A 21,175-nucleotide genomic window follows, 5' to 3' on the forward strand; every position below is an offset into this window, starting at 1 on the left:
TAGCATTTTTCCTCAAATGCTGCCTCAATACCACTTGGCATACTTTCAATCACTACTCTAAAAATTAAGTGCCTTGTTCTCATTTACGTTTCCAGCACAAGGAGGCCTTGATGTAATGTATGAGCAGGCATTAACTATTTATTCACTTAGAGTTGTCAAATGCAAAGGGCACAAGGACCTACTGGCACTTTCTGATGATTTCTCCTCATCCATCAGGTCCCTACAACTTCACAGATCTGTCAAGCAGCCATGCTACAGAGGGGCTGCAGTAAATCAGAACAAGCCCTTGTGCCTACACAAGCACTAATTATCTTGATTTCCCTCCCTTTTAGCATCAGCACATCAGTGAAGTTTCTCACTGTTATGAAAGCAGCGAATGAAATGCACTCATTGCGGGATTTCATGCAAGATTAAAAATACAGATATTAATCTTTCAAAAGATTTGAAAAAGAAGTCTCAGCAGCACAAGCTTCTGCTTTTAACGCACCTTAATTATTTAGGCAATGTACTGGCAAAACACATCATGGGCTGCAGCATCCAGCACCAGCCAAAACAGCACTGCAGCTACAACTTCCCAAACAGGAGCTGTGATCAGTGCACATCTGGAGACTGGTCTCAGGCCACCTCACCTGAATAGCAGATGGCTTTCCACAAAGAAACAACATTTTCAATGAGATCATCATACGACCTAGAGGTCAAGCCAGCTTAAGCCAGTTAAATATAATCACATAAATGCAATCACAGCACCACTTTTTGTGGAAGAAAAGATGGACACTACCACACACTCAGCTTTTGATCCCCAGCTGAACTGGGAAAGTGTACCTTAATAGAGAGTTGCAACAGAGGTCGGGACCCAGGGCTCTCAAGTGAAGTGTTTGGGATGGCTCTACCTCACTTGCATAGCTGTGGAGTGTTATGGCTACTGAAAGTGAAGCACCCTATTGTTATGATGCCAGTAAGGATTCCAGTTAATTTTCCATGTAGCTCTGCTTACTTGACTAAAATAAAGGTTCACAACACCAGACCATGGTATCTGTACTATTCCTTCAGAATTTTGGAGGGCCATGTGTGCCATCCTTCTCCCTGCCTGACACACTGGTATTACTGCAGGCCTGGGCCCTAGGGTGTATCACCGTGTCCTGCAGCCATAGGGAGGAGGAGGAGAGAAGATCCAGCAGGCAGGAACTGTGCAGCAAGATTGGTTTATTTAATTATTTTACAAACTCTTTTATAGACTCTTTTCTTCTTAGTCTAGTTGGACAAGGATCAGCCACCTCTTGGGGTGATTGGCTAAAATCCTAAAACATCCATTGTCAAAATATTTTTCTACTGTACCATAAACAAGACTTTTCAAGGTTGCAGGTGGCTTGGTTGTTTACATAACTCTGCTACCTCTTCTGTGAGAGAGAAAAGTCTCTCACGGACTTAGAAAATAGCAAGAAAATCCTTGCTAGCAGCATTTTTGTATCTACACACTGGGAAGATCATGTCTAAACTGGAAACTGCATCTGCAGGAAGGACAGCTGCCAAGACCTCTCTCTCCAGCCTGGCATCCTGCTGCCTCAGCAAGGCTTCTCCCAGGCAGGCACAGGAGCACAGCTCCTCAGGAAGCTGCCCCTCTGTTCCAGCCTGGCTTCACTGATGGAGTCTCACCAGCAGCTGCTGGGCCACTGCTCTTCTCTAGCAAGAACTGCCACAGCTTTGCTACTCTGCTCTCTCTTATCTCCTTCTTATCTCTCTTATCTCTTATCCGCTGTAGTTACACCCATGGTGTTCGATCCTGCTGGTTCAGCAAAGACCTTTCTCAATCACACCTTGAGTAGCCCATTCCTCTGGCTGCTCTGGAGGAGACACACATGCTCTGGACCCAGAGCTGCTCCTCACCAGCTCAGAGACACCTCTGCCTTCCCACCCTCCCCACAGTTTGGAAGTTTTCCCCTATTCCTCGAAAGTCTTTAGGAACCAGAGAGCAGCTTTGCTGTTGGCAAGGTATCAGAAAATCCCCCATTTCAGAGGATTACAGCAAACATCCCACTCTGCCTGGCTACCCAGACAGAATTACAGAGAGCAGGGACTGCAGAACTGTGGGAACACCAACAGCCTGGATCAACACTAGCATCCCTGGGCTGCTCTTGGTCAAGAACTGCACTTCACTAATCCCTACTGTAATCCTCACAAGGCTCAGGAACGTTTTGGTGTCACAGCCAGCACAACCATAGACTCTCTGCAAGCTGTTATTACCTTCAGCATTGTACTGAAGTATTAAGGAAGAAAACCCATCCAAAGGTCTACTCATTGATATGAGTGCTGAGTGGTCATTAAAAAAACAAAGCTTTTTTTAAAAAGAGCAATTCATTTTAATCTTCTAAGCTCCAAGATTAATTTTCCTTTTTTAGCCATAGTGTCAATTATGAGTATGAATAGCCCCATTCACTTCCAAAATCATCCCAAGTACTGTACACACTTAATCTAAACAAAGGGAATGACAAATTGTGTCAGTTTATTTTGCAGCACTGAACTTCAGGAAGTCCAAACCTTGAAATCCTTTAGAAACTTAGAAAGCGGATGACTAATCCTATAACCACAAAGACAAGTTATCTCACTGTTGTTATTTTTCAGTAACTGAATTATAAACCAAGCTAAAAGGTCAGCCTGTCTGGACAAGCAAGTAAAAAAAAAAAAAAAAAAAAAGTGCAAAAAGGAGTACCATTTGCTTTTAAAAAGCACTTGCTTGCCAGAGGTTTGATTAAATAAAAACAGCGGGGTTTTTTTCCTTCTCTAAGTGACTATGATTTAATTTTCTTAAGTAAGAGTACAAAAATACCTCTGAACATGCTAAAATAAATCATGTCATTAGGCCATGAGGATCTGGCTAGCTGCACAACTCAACTATAAAGTACAGAGCTGACCAACACGGGGTCTTTCTCTTTTTTTTAAGAAGAGCAATCTGAAAGAAAATGCTGTTTCCTTTAAACCAAATAAATTTTTTTTACAAATCTGAAAGGTTTAACTAAGTTTTTCTAGGAAGGGTACATATATCCATAAAGGAGCTTCCTTCCAATCCCAGGTACCCTTCACTTCCCTCTCCCTTGCTCCTAAGGGCTCTATTTGCTGAAGGATTAACAATTAATTTCTTTATTCAGGATCACTTTTGCTGAATAAAGCAGAACAACTGAAGAAGTAAGAACACCTGAACTCCGAGTGATTCATTCATACAACATTGCTCAGTATGAAACACAAATGGAACAGAAGTGGTAACCAATTAATTAACACTACATCAGTACTTGAATACAGCCTTCATTAATGATGGGGAGTAAGAAGCATCATTAACATATCTGAAGACTTCACACACTCCAATCTGCAAGGCACAGTGAAGGCTTAAAACACAGTTTCAGTTTCAAAGACTTAAGACTACATCATCCATGGCAAGGAGCCATTATAGGTTTAAATAACTTGGGCCTATTTATCTTAACACGTAAGAGCATTAAACTTTATTCAACAAACATTTTTGAGTCCTAGTCTCCCACTTTATTTCCAGCTCCAGGAGAGCTGTTGAAAGGGGTTTGTTTCCAGGAAGACCCCACCTTGTCTTGTGAGTGAGGCTTATTGCAAAACCTTGGTCTGATGCTCCTCTGGCTCCCCTCTTTAACTGAGGGAAAGGAGGAAACAGCTGCAGCTTGAAGGCAAAGAAGACAGGAAAGAGAATTAAACGCTTTCTGAGGAAAGACTGAATTACAGAGATTTCCAGAACATTCCAAAAAAATAAATAGCTGCATGTCCGTGCAGTTGTCTTTAAAACCAGGGGCATGTGTTTAGTATTTAAGAGGGAAATATTTTTTGGGCCAGTCCCCAAGTGAACCATCTCCACAAAATCCATCTCAAATGAACCTGCACAATTCACTATGAAAGGTTTCCCCAGTTGTTCACTATTCCTTGGGTATCCATTTATAATGATCCTGGCACAATGGCAGGACACAAAACAAGAAGGAATTAAACACTTAATTTCTGAATAGTATTCCTTTCAGACTGTATCAGTCTATATGTATAAAGCTGCTCTTTGTCCCTCTTCCTGAAGGTCAAAGCTTTGATTATGAATCATAAAACGGTTTGGGTTGGAAGGGACCTTAAAGATCATCCAGTCCCACCCCTGCCGTGGGCAGTACAACCTTCCACTATCCCAGGGTGCTCCAAGCCCTGCCCAACCTGGCCTTGGACACTTCCAGGGATCCAGTGGCAGCCACAGCTTCTCTGGGCACCCTGTGCCAGGGCCTCAGCACCCTCCCAGGGAAGGATTTCACCCCAATATCTGATCTAAGATACTCTAAAGTTACACACACCAGTTACACACACTGGCAATAAGCAACACCTCGATGTTTCTGCAGGTTTCAAAGTAATACAAGAAGAGGCTGCACAAGGTCAAATGCACCAGGTCCAGCAGTCAGAGCTGAGATAACTTTGCTCCTCTCACAGTTCATTTCAGGCACTTGTCCGGATGAGATCCTGCCCACTGGAAAGTGTTCACAGAGGCCTGATGGAGGCTCCATCCCTCAGCTTTTCCAGATGGTCCAGACTCCATTTCCCAAGAGTCAATCCAGGGCAGCTATAGCAGACTCTCCAAGCAAAGTCTCCAAAAGGAGCCCTTTTTGCTACAGATGAGAAAAACCTGGACAAGCTTGTCTTTTTAAGCTACATTACCCTTTACATACATTTGTACTGACAGATGAGCTGGAAGAAGATTTCAGAAGCATTTCAAATAGATCTTGTTTCAGCAGCAGTGTTCTTTCTTTAAGGGAAATGCTGTGCCAAGAACACATCCAGCCCTGAAAACAAATCTCAAGGCACAACAAGGCTCAAACAGGTCTTCTAAAGAATCCAGTGTGCTCAGAGAGTATTTTTCCACCATCACACCTTCAATTACTAATTCCTCTCCCCTTTCTCCCAAAGCAGAAATGCATGTTACAGCCTGACTTTGCATGTCAGCAGCAGTGGAACAAACCCAGTAATCACAGACCTAGGATGAAGTTCTGGTAGTTACTTAGTTCATCTGCAAAACTTTCAGTCAATGTCTTAGCAGATTAAATCTACAGTCCAGGATGTTGAATTTACAAGTCTGAGTACTCTGATATGAAGTCGATTTCAGGTTACATTATTTCAGTCTCCATTAAGGGCTATGACCTAAGCAATTCAACACAAACTACAGCAACTCATTTTACTTCCCACTCACTGCAAGTTTCATCTAAAAGCCTCATGTCACAGAAGGCCTGCTCTATACAAAAATATAGCAAAAATGAAAATTTGACAGCAAGTTGTGGCAGTAAGTGCTTTGCAATCAATGTCAGTTTGCACCAAAGTGAAAGCAGGTGGTGAGCAATGACCCTGTTACCAAATGGAAGAGAGCAGGAATCTATTCTCTTCCCCAGCAGATATGAGAGTCACATCTCTGAAGAACCTTTTTCAATTTTAAATATTGCTAACGAATTTTAAAACCAAATGCGGTATATTCTTTATGTTGTTGTTGTTTGTTGTTATAAAGGGAATTTGGAAAGGTTTATAAAACCTACATACACGGAACTTGCTGTGAATCACATTGGTGGCTTGACACAGCCACGAATCCGATGAGGTTTGCAGTGAGGTTCAGAGTGTCTTCCTCATGCAAATGTTACAGAAGATTCAAGACCACTTAACAAACAATAAAAGAGAGAAGCAAGCTGCTCCTGGGCTTATTTTTAAAAAGATTGTTTTGACTACAAGGTGACAGAATGAACCATTTGTCCTTAATAAAGATGTCACAAATTAAAAGTATTTGCTGGGAAGAATGCACTAAATATGCTGGAAAGGTAATGCTTAAAAGAGACATAAACAATTAACAGAGCTTTTAAAAGTATTGGCAGATGGCTGAAGAGAAAAAAAAAAAGGAAATCCATTCAAGGGATGTCAGTGTTATGAATCAAGACAGGTGACATTTAAAACCAATGAATAAAACATGACAAAAACCTGTCTCTATTTATAAGTCATACTTCACAGTGGAACTACATCTAAGTAATACACGTGAAGATCCTCCTTAATAAGCAGGAGATAGCATGGAGGTACAATTCAGGTTTGAAAGTGAATAGTTGTCTCTCCTGGACTCCTGTTGTCAAAAACCAGTCCTTTTATTTGAGTTTATTTCACTCCCTCCCACAAAAAAAAAAAAAAAAAAAAAAAAAAAAAAAAAAAAAAAAAAAAAAAAAAAAAAAAAAAAAAAAAATTGTAGCCTTAATGCTCTCCCACAGAAAGAAATCTTTATTTTAGATTCAACACAGCAGAAACAAGTATCTCAAGTTTTCTTGCTTCCCAACCAGGAATCTGCCCTGGTTCCATAGGGCCTAGAGAGAGATATCAATCAGCCATCCCAGATCTGGCTTTATCTCTCAAACTGATGAATGCCCTAGCAAATCAGTTCACTTTATGTTCAAAGTAAGACTATTGGAAGAAATCAGTGCCTGAGAAGTAATTTTTATTCCAGTCACCATGGGGAAAAAGGAGAGTTCATGATAGATGAAGGGAAGAAACATTTGGACAGAGAAATCCCTGTAGATTCAGAGTGTTTAGTTTAGCCTTCGAAAAATGTTATTGAAAAAAGCTCTTCTTTAACCAAACTTTTTTCTTCTTGTACACAAAACTATACATATTCAAATGAATTTTTTGAACAATCAATCTTCATTATCGCACAAGGATCAGAAAAACTTGCTCTCTTAGAAAATAAAGAATGTAATCTAAGTTTCATAATAATTCAATAGAAGTTGCAAGATTATTTAATTTTCAGTAATGCCATTTAAATGACCTACAAATGTGCACACTCAAATACAGCTTTTGTTTGCTCCTGTCCAAGCAGACAGACTTGAGTAACCAACTCAAATTACTCACTTGAGTAATTTGGCCAGGAAAAAGGAGGAACAGAAAGATTAGTGCAGAGGCCTGCACCTGACACCTTTACCAAGCTGCTTAAAAGGCAGAAGTAAAAAGAAGATAAACCTAAGAGGATCATAGCAAAGTCAGGAAACACTATAAAATGATAAATTATACAAAGTCACACACTAGCAGCTTACCCAATATAATGCAAGTATTCCTGGCATCTGCCTTAACCCTGTATCCTCAACATGCCTTCTTCCTACTGCTAGCAAAGACCCAAAGACCAGTTCCAACAAAATAAGAGCCAATTATTCAGTCTGCCATTATTTGCAAAGCTGGCAACTGCACAGAAAATACTCTCAAGTTTTTAATCGATTGAACTTTTAAAAGGACAAAAGGCAGTAAAGCTATAAAGCATCAATATTAGATTGCTAACAATTGCTATCCAAATGGATGTTCAGAGGAACCAAAGACGTTGAATGTTCCAGGTACTGGCAGACAAGGAGCTGTTCACAAGACAAATGACACCTTCACAGACAGAATACAATAAATTAGAGACTCTGGTCATTGTAAAGCAGCGTGTGTTTACTGTTATTGATAAGCAATAAATCACTTGCCCTCCAAACAGTTCCTCCCTATAAATCACTTCCAATGAAAGAAACAGATGGTTCCAGTATGCAGCCATTCTTCACCACAGCCTGAGCTGGGAGAGGGAATGTGCTGTGCTGAGCGATGACCACGTTAACTGCAGTTGTTCCACAGGGGTGCAGGGAGCAGCAGGAGCTGTAATTCCCTGCACCTGAGATTCCAGCTGTGATTGTGGCTGGGTGGTGCCAGGATGAGCAGCACCTGGTGCTCCAGAGGGCATCCTCACTGCACTTCCCAGGCCTGGACCCCAGCCCACAGTGATCCCTCATGGCTGGATCCTTCCTGCCTGGACCACACCTGACATGCACAAGCAGACTCTGATCTGCGGACACTGCCAGGCTGCTGTCTGCCCACAAAATACATACTGAAATACATATCAAAAATACACCAGGATCCTAATGCTCTGACAGCCTTGCTCTGAAAGAATTCAGCTTTCTGTACACTTTTCAGCAACTTCAATGTCTTGCTATCACACCAATACCTAATTTGTCTAACTGTAAGGAAACAGATTCACGTTCACGTTTTCACTGCAAACAAACAGCCTGCTGTTCAGGCTGAACAAGCTGAAGACACCATTAGACCAACACATTTTCCTTTTCTGCTGGTCAAGATACCAGAAGTGGGTTTACTTATTTATTTAATTTTAAAATTGCATTTCCAATGCAACGTTTTGAACTACTAAGTAAAAGCAGAGAAATGAGCATGCGAATAAAAACAGAATACCCCAGGTGAGATCAGCATCATGAAACACTGTCTCCAGTTAACAGAAAATTTCATTTTTCTTTACTACTTCAAGAAAAAAATTATACCCTCACTCAGGGAAGAGGAAGGTTTGCTTTTATCTACATTATACTTGAAAAAAGGAAAAACCCGAGCAGTAGCTGCTGAAAGCCCTGGCTAGAAGCTGCTTACAGACACACAGAGAGTATTGCAGTTTCCTATCAAGTAATTATAAATGGACATACAGTTACTCAGCTATTTGAAGAAGACTGCAGTTGTGATACCAACTTTTGCAATGCAGGTAATTTAAGATCTCCAAAAGATGCAAATATACTCTTAGAAACTGGACTTAACTAAAATTTAAGTGTTTTCTTGATGCTTTGCTTCAACCACTCCTTTGTCCCACTAGCTTGGTGAGCCAGCATCCAACTCCTACAGCTCCAGTTCCAAGGAGCCCTGGGCAGGACCCAGGGTAAGCAAACAGAACAGAGGCCACAGTAAGTGGTGTACAGACACTTTTGAAATGAAGATGTCTTGTTTCAACACTGGTCTATTTTAAGGAGCACGTTCCACAGAGAAGTCACACATGGACAGCAAGCCCTGGCCTGAGCACTTTGGAAGCAACAGGTCAAACAAGTGGAAAGAGATCTATAGGTGGGGGAAGAGCTGGGTGTGATCCCACAACTCCTGCAACTCAGTGAAGCTCCTGCTCTGCCCATCCCTGACAGGCAGAGACCAGAACTGTTGCTTGTACCTGGGGGTTCTGCCAGTGTAGCCCTGACAAAAGTGGCAGCTGATGAGCTCTTGCATTCTTCCTCCCAGTTAGAGGCAATTACCACCTCCTCCTCATCCTTCTTTATTTTGCCCTGGAAAAATTTCATAAGCCACAGCTCTATTGCTTGCAGGACAGCCTTCCCCAGCAGTAGAGAAACAGATGACACTGTGCACTGAGAAGTGATGAAGTCTGCTTTGGAATCCAGGGAAATCACAGCAATCTTTCCTGTCCAAAGAAATTCCCATCAGCAGCCAGTGAGACACTGCTCAGAGGGAGCTAAAAAGTTGAGCTAATGCAGGGAATGGCACTCACAGCATGGAAACACAGAGCTGAAACACAGGTTCCCTCCCAGCAGACTGCAGGGTGGTAGCACTGTGACCAAAGGCCACGGCAACAGCCACCTTCCACAGAAATCTGAGAAACTGGCCATGCCCACTTCTTCCACTTCTGCAAAGCCTGACATTCTCAAGGGTGTATGTCAGTTTTATTTTTCTAAGGACAGAAGCTCTGCTCCAAAGTGTTTCTGCTTCAGTGAGAGAACCTGTGAATACAGATCCTCAGCTCCTCTTCATTAACCCAAGGAGAGAGAAGGATGGACCCATATCAAGGCTGTTGATAATTTCAGGAATGGGAAAGGTCTGACTCACCAAGACCTTGCAGATGCAAGCAAATCAAGGTTTTCCCAAAAGAAGCAGCATACTTCTTAGGAAAGAGACATAAGCCTTGATTCTGGTTGTTATCTTCCTTCCCAGTGCTGAGGCAGCAGGATGGAGATTACCAGCGCAGAAAACGATGAGGTCCTGCAGGGGAATGGCACTGCCTGCCTTCAACAGCCCAGCTCCCTCCTGCTGCTGTTCCAGAGCAGCACAGAGAGCAGCTACAGACAGTGTAAAGGTGTCTGTACCAATTCAGCTCTCGACAGGCAGCCTTACACAGGCAAGCATGCTTGGCAGATACACAGATGCTGGAATGAAAAAAAGCCTTGGAGCAAACAGCTCCAATTCTGTGAAGACTTCACGTCCTGTGGTACTCTTGCCCTAATCTCTGTTAAAAGTTCATGTCCTACTTGACTTGACATTCAAAATGAGCCCACAGGATAGCAAAACTTCACTGATAAATGAAAAAGTTATGACCCAGAATTATAGCAAAACCTAAGCTCAACACTACAGGTATTAAAATAACCCAGCAGTCGCATCATGATGGCAAAACTTGAGACTGTCTAGGGCTCAACTGCCACTGATTTTTGCCTGTGGAACCACACTCATGAAATAAAATTGAAAAGGTTTCAGTGTTGTCACAGCTCCCATAAGCCAGGAGTGGCTGGCACCTGCTAATTTGCTAACAAAACAGGCTTTCAATAAAAGGATTACTGATGTAATACAAAACATTCATGACTGGCTGATCCACAAATACGTGCTACCATAGGTTCGGCAACACTGAGAGCCTTTCAAGCAGAATAAAAACACGTGGTTCTACTTTAGCCACAAGTGATACTAGAATACTGACCTGCTCACAGCAGTTAGAAGGCTTTTAAAATAGGGATAAGTAAAGGGTTTGTTGTGTCTAAGGGCAGGAAACACTACACAACTAATTTTCTTACATGTTGCAGTACTACTGAAAGATTAAAGTGAAAAAATGTAGGACATTGTCTAAACAAATCTTCTAGCATTATTAAGTCTGTGCAACAGCATGTGACTAATGTTCACAGGCAAAATTAAATTCAACTACAAAAATTTTGAGATTTGATTATGGCAGTTAGGAATTATCCATACAGTGCAGCCTGCCCATTATCAGTCTACCCCTGCAGCAGTCTCCTGTTAGAGTTTGTTACATTCTTCCTAAAAGCAAGAATTTTTGACCATAATTAGTATTTTTTTCCCCACATTAAATAAATCATAATGTTGTTGAAAACATTGTTTGCAGTCAATCATGGCTTAAAAGATCCTTGTTCAAACGTGAGAGGAGATAAACGTTAACAGCATCAGGCACTGACTAATCATTTAATAACAACTTCTACTTCAGAATTCCAAGGCTGGAAATACTTTTCTGGAAATACTCTGGACTAATGCCATCTCTGACCACCACCAGAACACAGCCAGAGCATCTCATTCAGGAGGAATGGAGTTCATCACCTTTCAGAACAGGATCTCTGGGTTCTCAGCTCTGCAGTGGATGGGGTTGACTCAATCTAACTCTCATCTAATGTGACATTGCCATTGTGATATAAATAGTGTCTTATTTGCCTGCTTCAGAAGAACAATGTTAGTCAAGAAAAGGTCAAATGGTTTTGCCATGGGGAAAAAAAGAGCAAAAATCTTTTGTAATTTAATACTGCCTTTTTTTTTTTTTTTGAAGACAGGAGACTCCAGGTGTTAGTCACACAGGAGGGCGAGGAATACAGAAGAGAAGAGAAGAGAAGGCATATTTATCTAGTCTGCAGTAGCAGAAAGCAATAATATTTCAATCACTTCTTAAGGCCCAGAGGAACTAATATTTACCCTGCATCTCACTGATCTCATCTCTACTTGGAATGCTGCAACCTCTGTAGAAAAAGGCTCCTCAAACCTGCCTACTTTGACAATGCAGAAGTTACAGCTGCAGGCAGGTCTAGGACAGATGTACTGGATACAACTGATGAATGCCTTTTTTCCCTCATTCCACAGTGCTTATTATGTTGACACATTCAATTAATAAATCATTAATAAACATGACTTTTACCCATAGATAGCCATCAATCAATCAATCAATTTTTAGCCAAATGGGAAAAATACATGATTTTAAGTCTTTGAGTACATTATACAACATGAGCTTGCTACTAACCCTCAGATAAGGGCTATACAAACACCCACATTATTTATTAAGGCTGCTTTCAAGTAATTTTCTCATCCTACAGAAAAGAAGAGTAGCTCTGTTCCAAAATTTATATGCAAGGCAGGCTGGTACATTCATACACCACTGAACTAGAGAAACACATAGAGCTGGGAAGTGAAAATTTCTACAAATTAATTCACAAAGGTGACTGAAAGGCCAATTTATTGCTCGCTTCTGTTGCTTCCAGCACACTGGGAATGTGTGCACATGGCAGTACTGCAGTACTAATGGAAATCAGTAAACAGGGTCACACGTGTCACAAGAGTTGCTTTCCACATTCTAAAAATATTTGTGGGTCCTGCTTGCTGGAAAGGCAGCGACCTTTGCTTTTGTTGCCTGTGCTGGCTGGGTGTACCCTGCACCTACAGCTCCCAGTGTGCCCAGGGGAGCGCATCCCACTCAGAGGAAATACACTGCTAAACGTGTTATCAACCAAATTAGAAACTAAAATAATTACAGCAAATTTCCCCCTGGGCCATCCTCTGCAGACTACAGAAGACTCTGAAGATACTCCGAAGCAGCCCATCTCTCCTGGGAAATGCCACACGTTGAAAAACAATTGTTTATCATTCAATTAAGGTACAGCATGAGGTGAATGAGATAAATGAAGTATCTGACTCAACTGGAATTGTGTGTTGGGCCCAGGCCCTGTGAGACACAGGCAGCCTGTGGGTTATTTTTGCACAAAACGTGTTTATGTGGTGGCTTTATGCCTTGAGACCAAAGAGAATGTAGCGCAAAGGGCTACGAGGGAGGGAATGCAGGAGGTCCCCTCAGCTATTCTTTGCAGCCTGAATAAGAAAATAAGAGAAGCAGGAGCAAAGACAACAAAATAACAGCAGTAAATCTATACAACCTATAGAAAGAGAATGAAAAGCTCCAGCTGTTATTCCAGCCTTGAAGGGAGGCATCTCCTCGAGCTGTGAATGGCAGAGGGATTTTGCTTTGCACACTTTGTGGAGTGAATATCACCAGCTACTGCCAGAGAGACAACCTGAACCGTGGGCAGCATGAACAGGCAGTGAAAGGGCACACAGAGCTACAGGAGCTTGCAGTGAAAGATCACTGAAGAAAAATGAGGAGGGAACAATGTTCAGCCTCTTCTGGCTTTTTGAAATAAAACATGAAATTTTACATCCTCACACACACACAGAAAAATAAATCAAATTTATGAATAATAGCTCTTTCTTTGAACTTCTGAAAAGTTCCTGAAAATTCTGAGCATGTCAGCCTTAGTAAGGAAGAATGGAAATAAGGATTTGAAAAGAAAAATGAAGACAAGCTTAATGTTTATATAATAAAAACAAAACCCAGTGCCAAAGCTTGAGAAAAACAAGGAAATTCAATGGTTCTAACACTGTTCTTTGTCAAACACTACACGTTGAGGATTTGCATTTTCCAACTGCCGTCTGGATTTTTTTTTTTTTTTAATTTTTAAATGCATAATGGGGAACCAAAGCAAGACACTTTATACCTTCATGTCCTCAGGCTTTTTTGTTCCTTTGTTTGCTTTTAAACAAGGAACGTTTACAGATAATGACTGGCTATGATTACTGGGAAATACATAAAGAAAACGAGTTTTTCAAAATGCCCCATCCAAATGCATTAGCAAACCTCCTTAAGTTTCCATTAGTCTGTCAAAACAAGAAATAATCTCATGGCAGCTGACTGAAATTCTTAAAGATTGTCACATTGATTGAATTTCAAAGTATAGACTTACAAATTCGTAGTCTCCATCCTGTGGTACTTTCCAATCAGATGAATTTTTTGTCTGGCCAGACACATTCTTCCCAAAGCTATTGATTTGATTCTCCTTCTCCTTCTGTTCAAAGTATTCAAGGAATGATGGTCTGGCTGGCTGCATCGTTTCATCCCTCCCTGGAAATATTAAAAATAATAAAACAATAGTTGTTTTGAAAAATACAGTTTCAGTTATACAGCCCTACATCATGCCCAAAAGTGATTTTATTTCTTTTAGCACACACTAAATCACATAGTACTGCTAAAGTACTTGCTAAAATACTATTTTTCAGCAGCTTTTCCATCATAAAACTGACTGCACAGTGAGAAAAGTGGAGAAGGAAAGCTTAAAGCCCACCATGGAAGTGATGACAATGCTGGAGGCCTCGGCCTCTAGACCTGCAATCCATCCCTGACAGCACACTCCAGGTAACCAGCTGCATGCACTGAATGCCAGAACTGAACAGCTGCAGCCGAGACAGGCTGGGATTTTTCATCCCAGCCAGGTTCCATGCACTGCAAAATAAGCAAGCTTCAAAAATAAACAGTGCTGTTTTACAAGCAGAAACTCACCTTTATATTTGTGATCAGAACAGCACAGAAATGAGGCTTTCAAAGACCACAAACACCTTACAAATACCACACAATTTGCCTTGGGTAGAAGTGGTCAAGTTTCTATATTGTTTGAGTAGAAAAGCTTATTTAGCTTGCAAAACTTCTTTTTTCTTCTTTTTATAAATAGTCAGTAGATGTTCAAGTTTACTGCCCCAGTTTTCTTTTTGTAAATTAGTTCTTCTGAACCGACTTTCTTAGTGGAAGAAAGGCTGAGATTTAGACTCAAACAAGCCAGATACATAGATTAACCATTCAATTCTAGGCTAAAATTAAGAAACTTGCGGTAATAAGAAATGGGAGGTGGCTTCATTTGCAGGGTGATGACAGCACAATAAGGAAGGAAGTGATGAAATATGAGAGGATGGAAATGCTGATTCCTAACACAGACAGCAAAAAAAGCCAACACAGGAAGAAAACATGAAATTTAACTTCACAGCAAGTCAAGGGCACAAGGCTTCCAGCATCTCCAAGGCAAGATTTCCTCAGTAGTGCAACAAGTCCAGCACCAGACGGTGCCCAGGCTCTGCACACTTGAACTGGCCTGTCCTGAGCTACAGCACAGCCAATTCCTTGAGAAGAGTCCCAGTCCAAACGAAGAGGCAGGCTTGTACAGCAAACATGCTTTAACAGGGCTGCAGCACAGGACCATGAGAGCTGCAGATGCAGCTCACAGCTTAATGCCACTGCACTGCTCTTGATGATGAAATGCTCCCCCAAAACCTGTAAGCATCCTGGAAGCAAGCACTGGAACTTACTAAATGGTTTTGTTCTGTAACACAAGGTTCTCTAGAATAAGTTACTCATACTTGGAACATATGTTTTAGGTGATGCAGAAACCATAATTTTCAGAAAGCAGGATGAGGACTGGAGTTAACAGCAAATGGCATCAGAACAGCCTAAGTCTGGACTGCGGAAATAAGCTCAGTGCTGAATGCCATACGTTTGAAATAAATATAATCTGTCAGGCAGGCAACCAACCAAGAGTTTAGAGCTTCAAGCACGCACACAGGGGATGTCCTGTGATGGGTTGGCAGGGTCTGTGTAATGCAGAGACTCTCCCACAAGAGTCTGTACAGAAGGCAAGCTGTCACAAAACAGTCCTCTCTAAGGACACTCAGCAGAGCTTTCCTCTTGAAAAAATATTAGCTGCTCTGGAAACTCATTAGGATTTAATCACAGAATATTATTCTTGCATATAAAATTTCCAGCCAGTGATCCAGAACTTCACTGGCAGACTCTGCATGATCTTCAGAGAAGTGGATGAATTCCTTGGTCAGCTACAAGATACTCCAGGAAATTATTTGTCTATACTCATGTTAAATACAGAACAAATTTCTACAAAGTATGAGAAATCTTGGCAGGATATTTGGGTTGTGATGCTAAGAGAAGTGTGATTCTGCACAGCCCTAAATGTCATGATGCATTTTGAAAAAGCCCTGCATTGTTCTGTCTCTCCAGGGCCAGCTAAAAGCTCAAGCATGAACTGAAGTGCTGATACTTTTGCACCATGATAACTGGAGCAAAGACAAATTATTATACCCCTGGCAGTAGTTCCCCTTTTTAAAAAAACAAAACTAAAAATCTCATCATACATAATTAGATCAAGAAAGACACCTTCAGACCAGCAGCGTGAAGGTCAGGCAGGGAACACGTCTGCGAACTGGAGAACAGATTTGCTGTTGGGAATAATTACTGAAATACAATCACAATCCAATTACTGCTGAGTGATAAAACATTTATTTAGAATGAAGTAAACACACCCCTTGTACTCTGCTGCAGCTCAGCCTGCTTGAAGCAGGAGGTAAGTTGTTACGGACAATCATGGCAATGTTTAACACCAACTAATTTTGTCGAAAGAGAGGAATTCATAACTAGCCAGGCTAATCTATACACAGCTCACTGACAGCCAGCCTGGGTCTCAGTAATTCAGCCTTCCTAGGGGGAAAAAAAGAAGAAAATCTACATCATGTTTGTATTCTGTTTTGAAGATTACTGTTTGCAGCACAGGAGACTGTAAAAACAAATGTTTCACTCCAGTGACATTGGCTTATTCAGTTCTTTTCTATTTACTTTTTAAAAAACTGTTCACTCAAAACAGAGCTTCATTCTGAGTGTCAGTTAAAATAATCATGCTCATTTCCTCACATCTTGTGTTTTACCAAGAACTGCAGTATGTGCACTTGGCAGAAGAGATTTGCTGAGTCCCACCTCTCCAGTGTGCCCAGGTCCCTCTGGATGGCATCCCTTCCCTCCAGCATGTCAACTGCACCACACAGCTCAGTGTTGTCAGTGATAAAAGGAAGAACAGGGAAAATTAAGTACCTATAGAAGATTTTCTTGCTGCCCTTGATGTTCCTGGCCATATTTAATTCTATCAGGGTTTTAGCTTTCCTGACCTGACCCGTGGCTCGGACAATCTCTTTGTATTTCTCCCAGGCTACCTGTCCTTGCTTCTACCCTCTGTACACTTCCTTTTTGTGGCTGAGTTTGTCCAGGAGTCCCTTGTTCATCCATGCAGGCCTCATGGCACTTTTGCCTGACTTTCCCTTTGTCAGGATGCATCACTCCTGAGCTTGGAGGAAGTTAGCCTTGGATATGAACCAGCTTTTTTGGGCCCCTTTTCCCTCCACAACTTTATCCCATGACACTCTACCAAGCTTATTCCTGAAGAGGCCAAAATCTGCTCTCCTGAAGTGCAGGACAATGAACTTTTTGTGTGACCTCCTCACTCTCCCAGTGAGAGGATGAGGGGAACTGAACTGCAGCAAAGGGTGACTCGGCTGAACACAAGGAAGAAAGTTTCACAACAGGGATGGTTGTGCAACAGAATGGGACTGGAGTGACTTTGCAAGGCCTTGAGCAACCAGATCTGACATTGTAGTTGTCCAATTCCAGGGACAATTCCACACAGGGCATCAGACTGATGAGTGCCAGAGCTCCCTGCCCACCCAAGTGCTTTTGTGGCACACACTCTTCACAGCCACCATCAGACCCCTCTAACCCTGCAGTCACCTCAGGCCTTGCAAACACAAGCAACACTTAGTCATCAATTTAAGTACATTTAGTCATCAATTTAAGTACATTTAGTCACCAATTTAAGTACATTTAGTCACCAACTTAAGTACATTTCCACTCATCAACATATAACACTGCATCTTAGTGTTCCTTTGTTTTTTAGCTGATATAAAGCAGAGATTGCTAACTGACAAAGAAAATGGGGAAAAAAACCCAGGGTAATATAAAAGGAGAAGTAACTGTGATGCCAATCTAAGATATCTGAAATTTTAGTTGCTGCTATGATCTCTGTAGGGGTGTGGATGCAGCAAGACTGACAGAAATGCTCCCAGAGACAGAAAGACATTACACCACATCAATTATCATCCCAGCACAACTGAATTTCTTTTCGTCAGTCTTAGCACTTAACAGCAGTGTCATCTTTCCAAAGATGACCTGCTATTAATTCAACACAAGAGCCACACTACTATATCTTTAAAATTTTGATAACAGGCAGCCAAAGACAAAAATCGATCCCTGCTATTTGCAGAAGCAGATGCTGCTGAGAGATGACACCGCACCAAACGTGTCTGTGCCAAAAAGCATTTAACTTCCTAATTTTATAGGGTTAGGCTAAAAGATGAACATAGACAGAAAGTGAGATCACAACTGTGGTAGAGAAGAACCTTTTATGAGAAGGTCACCCTGTGGTGACAAGAAGGGCTTCACTGTTGCATCTATTTTGGAATCTAAAGAGTTGCTTATGAAGATGAGCCATGAGAGCTCCCTGGAGCCATTAAAGGTCTATCATTTAGATACACAGTCATCTTTTAGGAGCTATATTAATTACACAAATGGAACACCACAGCTCTGCTGGGGCTGGTCCAACTGACTGCAGAATTGCAGGTTCAGAGTGGCTGTGCAGAGCCACAGGCACTGGGAGGGCTGCTCCAAGCTCAGCCTGCGTCCTGTGAAGAGGAGAAGCCCCCCATGGAAAACTCAAGGGTGTTGCCTGGTTTTAAAGTCATGTTTAAAAAGTGTAATAATATCAGTACTGTTGTGTCTGAGGACAGAAAAAGGGGTGAAACTAGGAGGTCCAAAGGTAGAGAATGCTGTAAGTTGGGCACAACAAATACCCCTGTGAACTTTGAATTCTGTGGTATCCTTCAGCACTGGAAAGCCATGCCCAACTGCACAGGGTCGTGTGCAAGCTGGGACAGTCCCTCTCCAAGCACAAACAGCCCAGACAAGACAAAAGACAACTGACAGGTACAGACAGGGCTCTGCAAGAAGCCAGCACTGGATCCTCTCCCCTGCCAGGCTACAGCAAGGGCAAGGTGCAAGGAAAAAACTGAACAATCTGCTCCTTTCCAAAAATGTCACCTGTCTGAATAGCTGAGGAAATGGAACAGGTCAGTCTTAGGGGCTGACTGCAGCATACAGAGCACCTCACATGGAGAAAAAGATGACAAAGAAGGTGTGGAGAGCCTCCAAGTCATTTGCATTTCCATATGATGCTGCAGAGAAAGGAGAATGATAAAGAAGAAACAGCCCAGTCAATCAAACCAGCAAGACATTTACTTTTCATTCCCAGCAGCAAAGAATATCCATGAAACCAGATCATTTGCTATCATCTAGCCCCAGAAATCAAAAGACTCATTTCGTTGATTTTGTCAAATTAGCTCTCACAATTGAAAATTTTCAGAAGCTCACAAGCTTCAAAGGATGCTTTCAAAAAGAAAGGGAGATTTACAAAGTCCTTCTATCTATCTGAACAGGCTTGCTGAGCAATGAAACTAAAATTTCTGCTTTTCTCTAAAATTATTCTTCTCTACTCAAACTTGACATCAGAAGAATCCTTGTTTTATTATTCTTTCCTCTTGAAAGGGATTGCTAAGGTCTACCTAGGGTGAATATTCTGGAGTTACAAAGCTTGCCATGAGAGGGACCGTAAGATAACCTCAGGAACACATTTTTTGTGCACTTCACTCAAGCCAGTTCATACAGTTAATACTTAAATACCCGTTCTTGAAGTCACAATGATCAGATTCCTCCCCATACCACAAAAACTGGAGCTGGAGTTATGGCTGGGAACAGTCAGGAGATAATGCTACAAATTAATTTACTATGAACCTGACATAAATCAACAACAATGAAGCAATCAATTACTACATTAGGGATTTTGAACTAGAATGTGATCCTTGGTACATGTATGTGTATTTGTCAAAAATTCAGAGGCTGCAATCTCTACAAAGCCTTAGTCCTCACTAGCCTCAGTAAGCTGCTGCTGCTTTATATTCAATTATGTAACTTTAAGACTGAAAATACGTATTTAGGATGCACAAAAAAGTGCCTGATGGTCATGTGTAAGCAATGCTTCATTAATATTAAATTTCAAATGGAACTGCAGTTTTATTTGCCTCGGGCTATTTTTTAGAGATCACAGATGAACTTTAGCAGCTGGACAGCATAATTTGTACAGTCTGAAGAGGACTGAGTCATTTTAAGCAGCAGAGCAGAGAGATGTCAAATTATTCAACCAGAGCAAAAATTGCTCCATCATTAATAAGTTCATCCCATGGCAAGAGGAGCTGAAATTTCCTCATATTAAAAGCAGAACACGTAACACTTTTTATCTCTTTATGAGGACAAATCTCCCCATAATTATGGCCTATCTCAAATTAAATCAAAGCAAAACACTCCCAACAGGTTCTGCTATTAATAAGAAACTCCTAAATGAACATAAGAATCAACCTAAATCTCTTAATGAATAAGGTGTGAAAGACATCTAAGGAGAAGAGCATCAACACACCCAAAGCTGTAACATTTCTAGTGAGAACCCTTCCAAAAATAGGGGAGGAAATCCTCACAGTAATTGAAGGTGCTTAAGACCAGGCTACCTCCTCTTATATCTCTTTTGCTTTAAATCTCAGACATGATTATAAATATAGAGCAGCTTTCTTCCTCCATCACAGATTTTCAGTGGACACCTCATGTCTTTCACCTCATTAGCTTGAATTGCTAATTTAGTCCAGCAGCCACAGCATGTGACAGGCAGGGAGATGTGAAGGTGCATTGAGAAAGAAGTGAACATTTCCTATTCTGCATCCTCTGGCTCAGCTCCTGATAAATCTAAATGAGAAACAACCTCATCAGCAGGGATGTAGTCTTCACATCCAGCACCTGTGGGTAACAGCTCAGGCTCCCCAGATGGCACAGAACCAAGTAAGCACTTCCCAACTCCCTTTCTATTCATAAGCCAGAAACTCATTTGCTTATCTAGAGAGAACAGAAAACAACACTGCAATGAACATTTCTTTCCCCCAAAGCTTGAAAAATCTGCTGGTAAAAACAAATTTGGTTTTGAACTTCTGCAATGAAGGAATTTAAGAGTTTACACTTTTTCTTATTCCTGCTCAGGAGTAAGGCTTTCTCCAGGGTTTATTTTGATCCAGTAGGGAGTGAGTTTATTCTTAGAAGAGACAGGTAGGCTCCAGTTTGCCTGGATGTGCAAATGCACGAACGTGCATGGGACAGAGATGTACTTACTTAGTGATTTACTACTACTCTGTCTCTTGGTTGAGTGTCCTGAAGCACACTGCCTCTTGTACAGTGCTCAGGACCCTGTTAGCCACACCTCCCATCTTCTCCAAGAAAAATGTTTCTGTCCAGGAAAAAAATAAAAAATCCCCTACTTTCTATTCCCCACCATACCAAATACAGGAGTGCTCAACAATAAGTTGCTAACACCAGCAAAAGTAACTCTACTGAACACACACATCCTTTCTCCAATTTCAGTATCACTGAAAATATAAACAGATAATTAACTTTGTCTTAGCATTGAAGCTTTGTCAAATATGCAGGACAGCCAAAGGTGGACAAGCATCCCACTTGGATCCTGGACTTAACTCCTCTTCATGC

At 41.4% G+C, this 21,175-nt stretch overlaps 1 protein-coding gene across 2 annotated transcripts in view; it reads right to left on the minus strand.

Moving 5' to 3' along the window:
- Positions 1–21,175, minus strand: part of STK4 (serine/threonine kinase 4) — a 46,422-nt gene that overhangs the window by 9,507 nt on the left and 15,740 nt on the right. For both annotated transcript variants that reach the window (XM_048321827.1, XM_048321826.1), the window contains one exon: positions 13,626–13,783. In XM_048321827.1, the coding sequence (XP_048177784.1) occupies positions 13,626–13,783 (158 nt within the window). The remainder of the gene's footprint in view (positions 1–13,625; positions 13,784–21,175) is intronic.

Source organism: Corvus hawaiiensis, chromosome 17, assembly GCF_020740725.1.
Source record: "Corvus hawaiiensis isolate bCorHaw1 chromosome 17, bCorHaw1.pri.cur, whole genome shotgun sequence".
NCBI classification, from domain to species: Eukaryota; Metazoa; Chordata; class Aves; order Passeriformes; family Corvidae; genus Corvus; species Corvus hawaiiensis.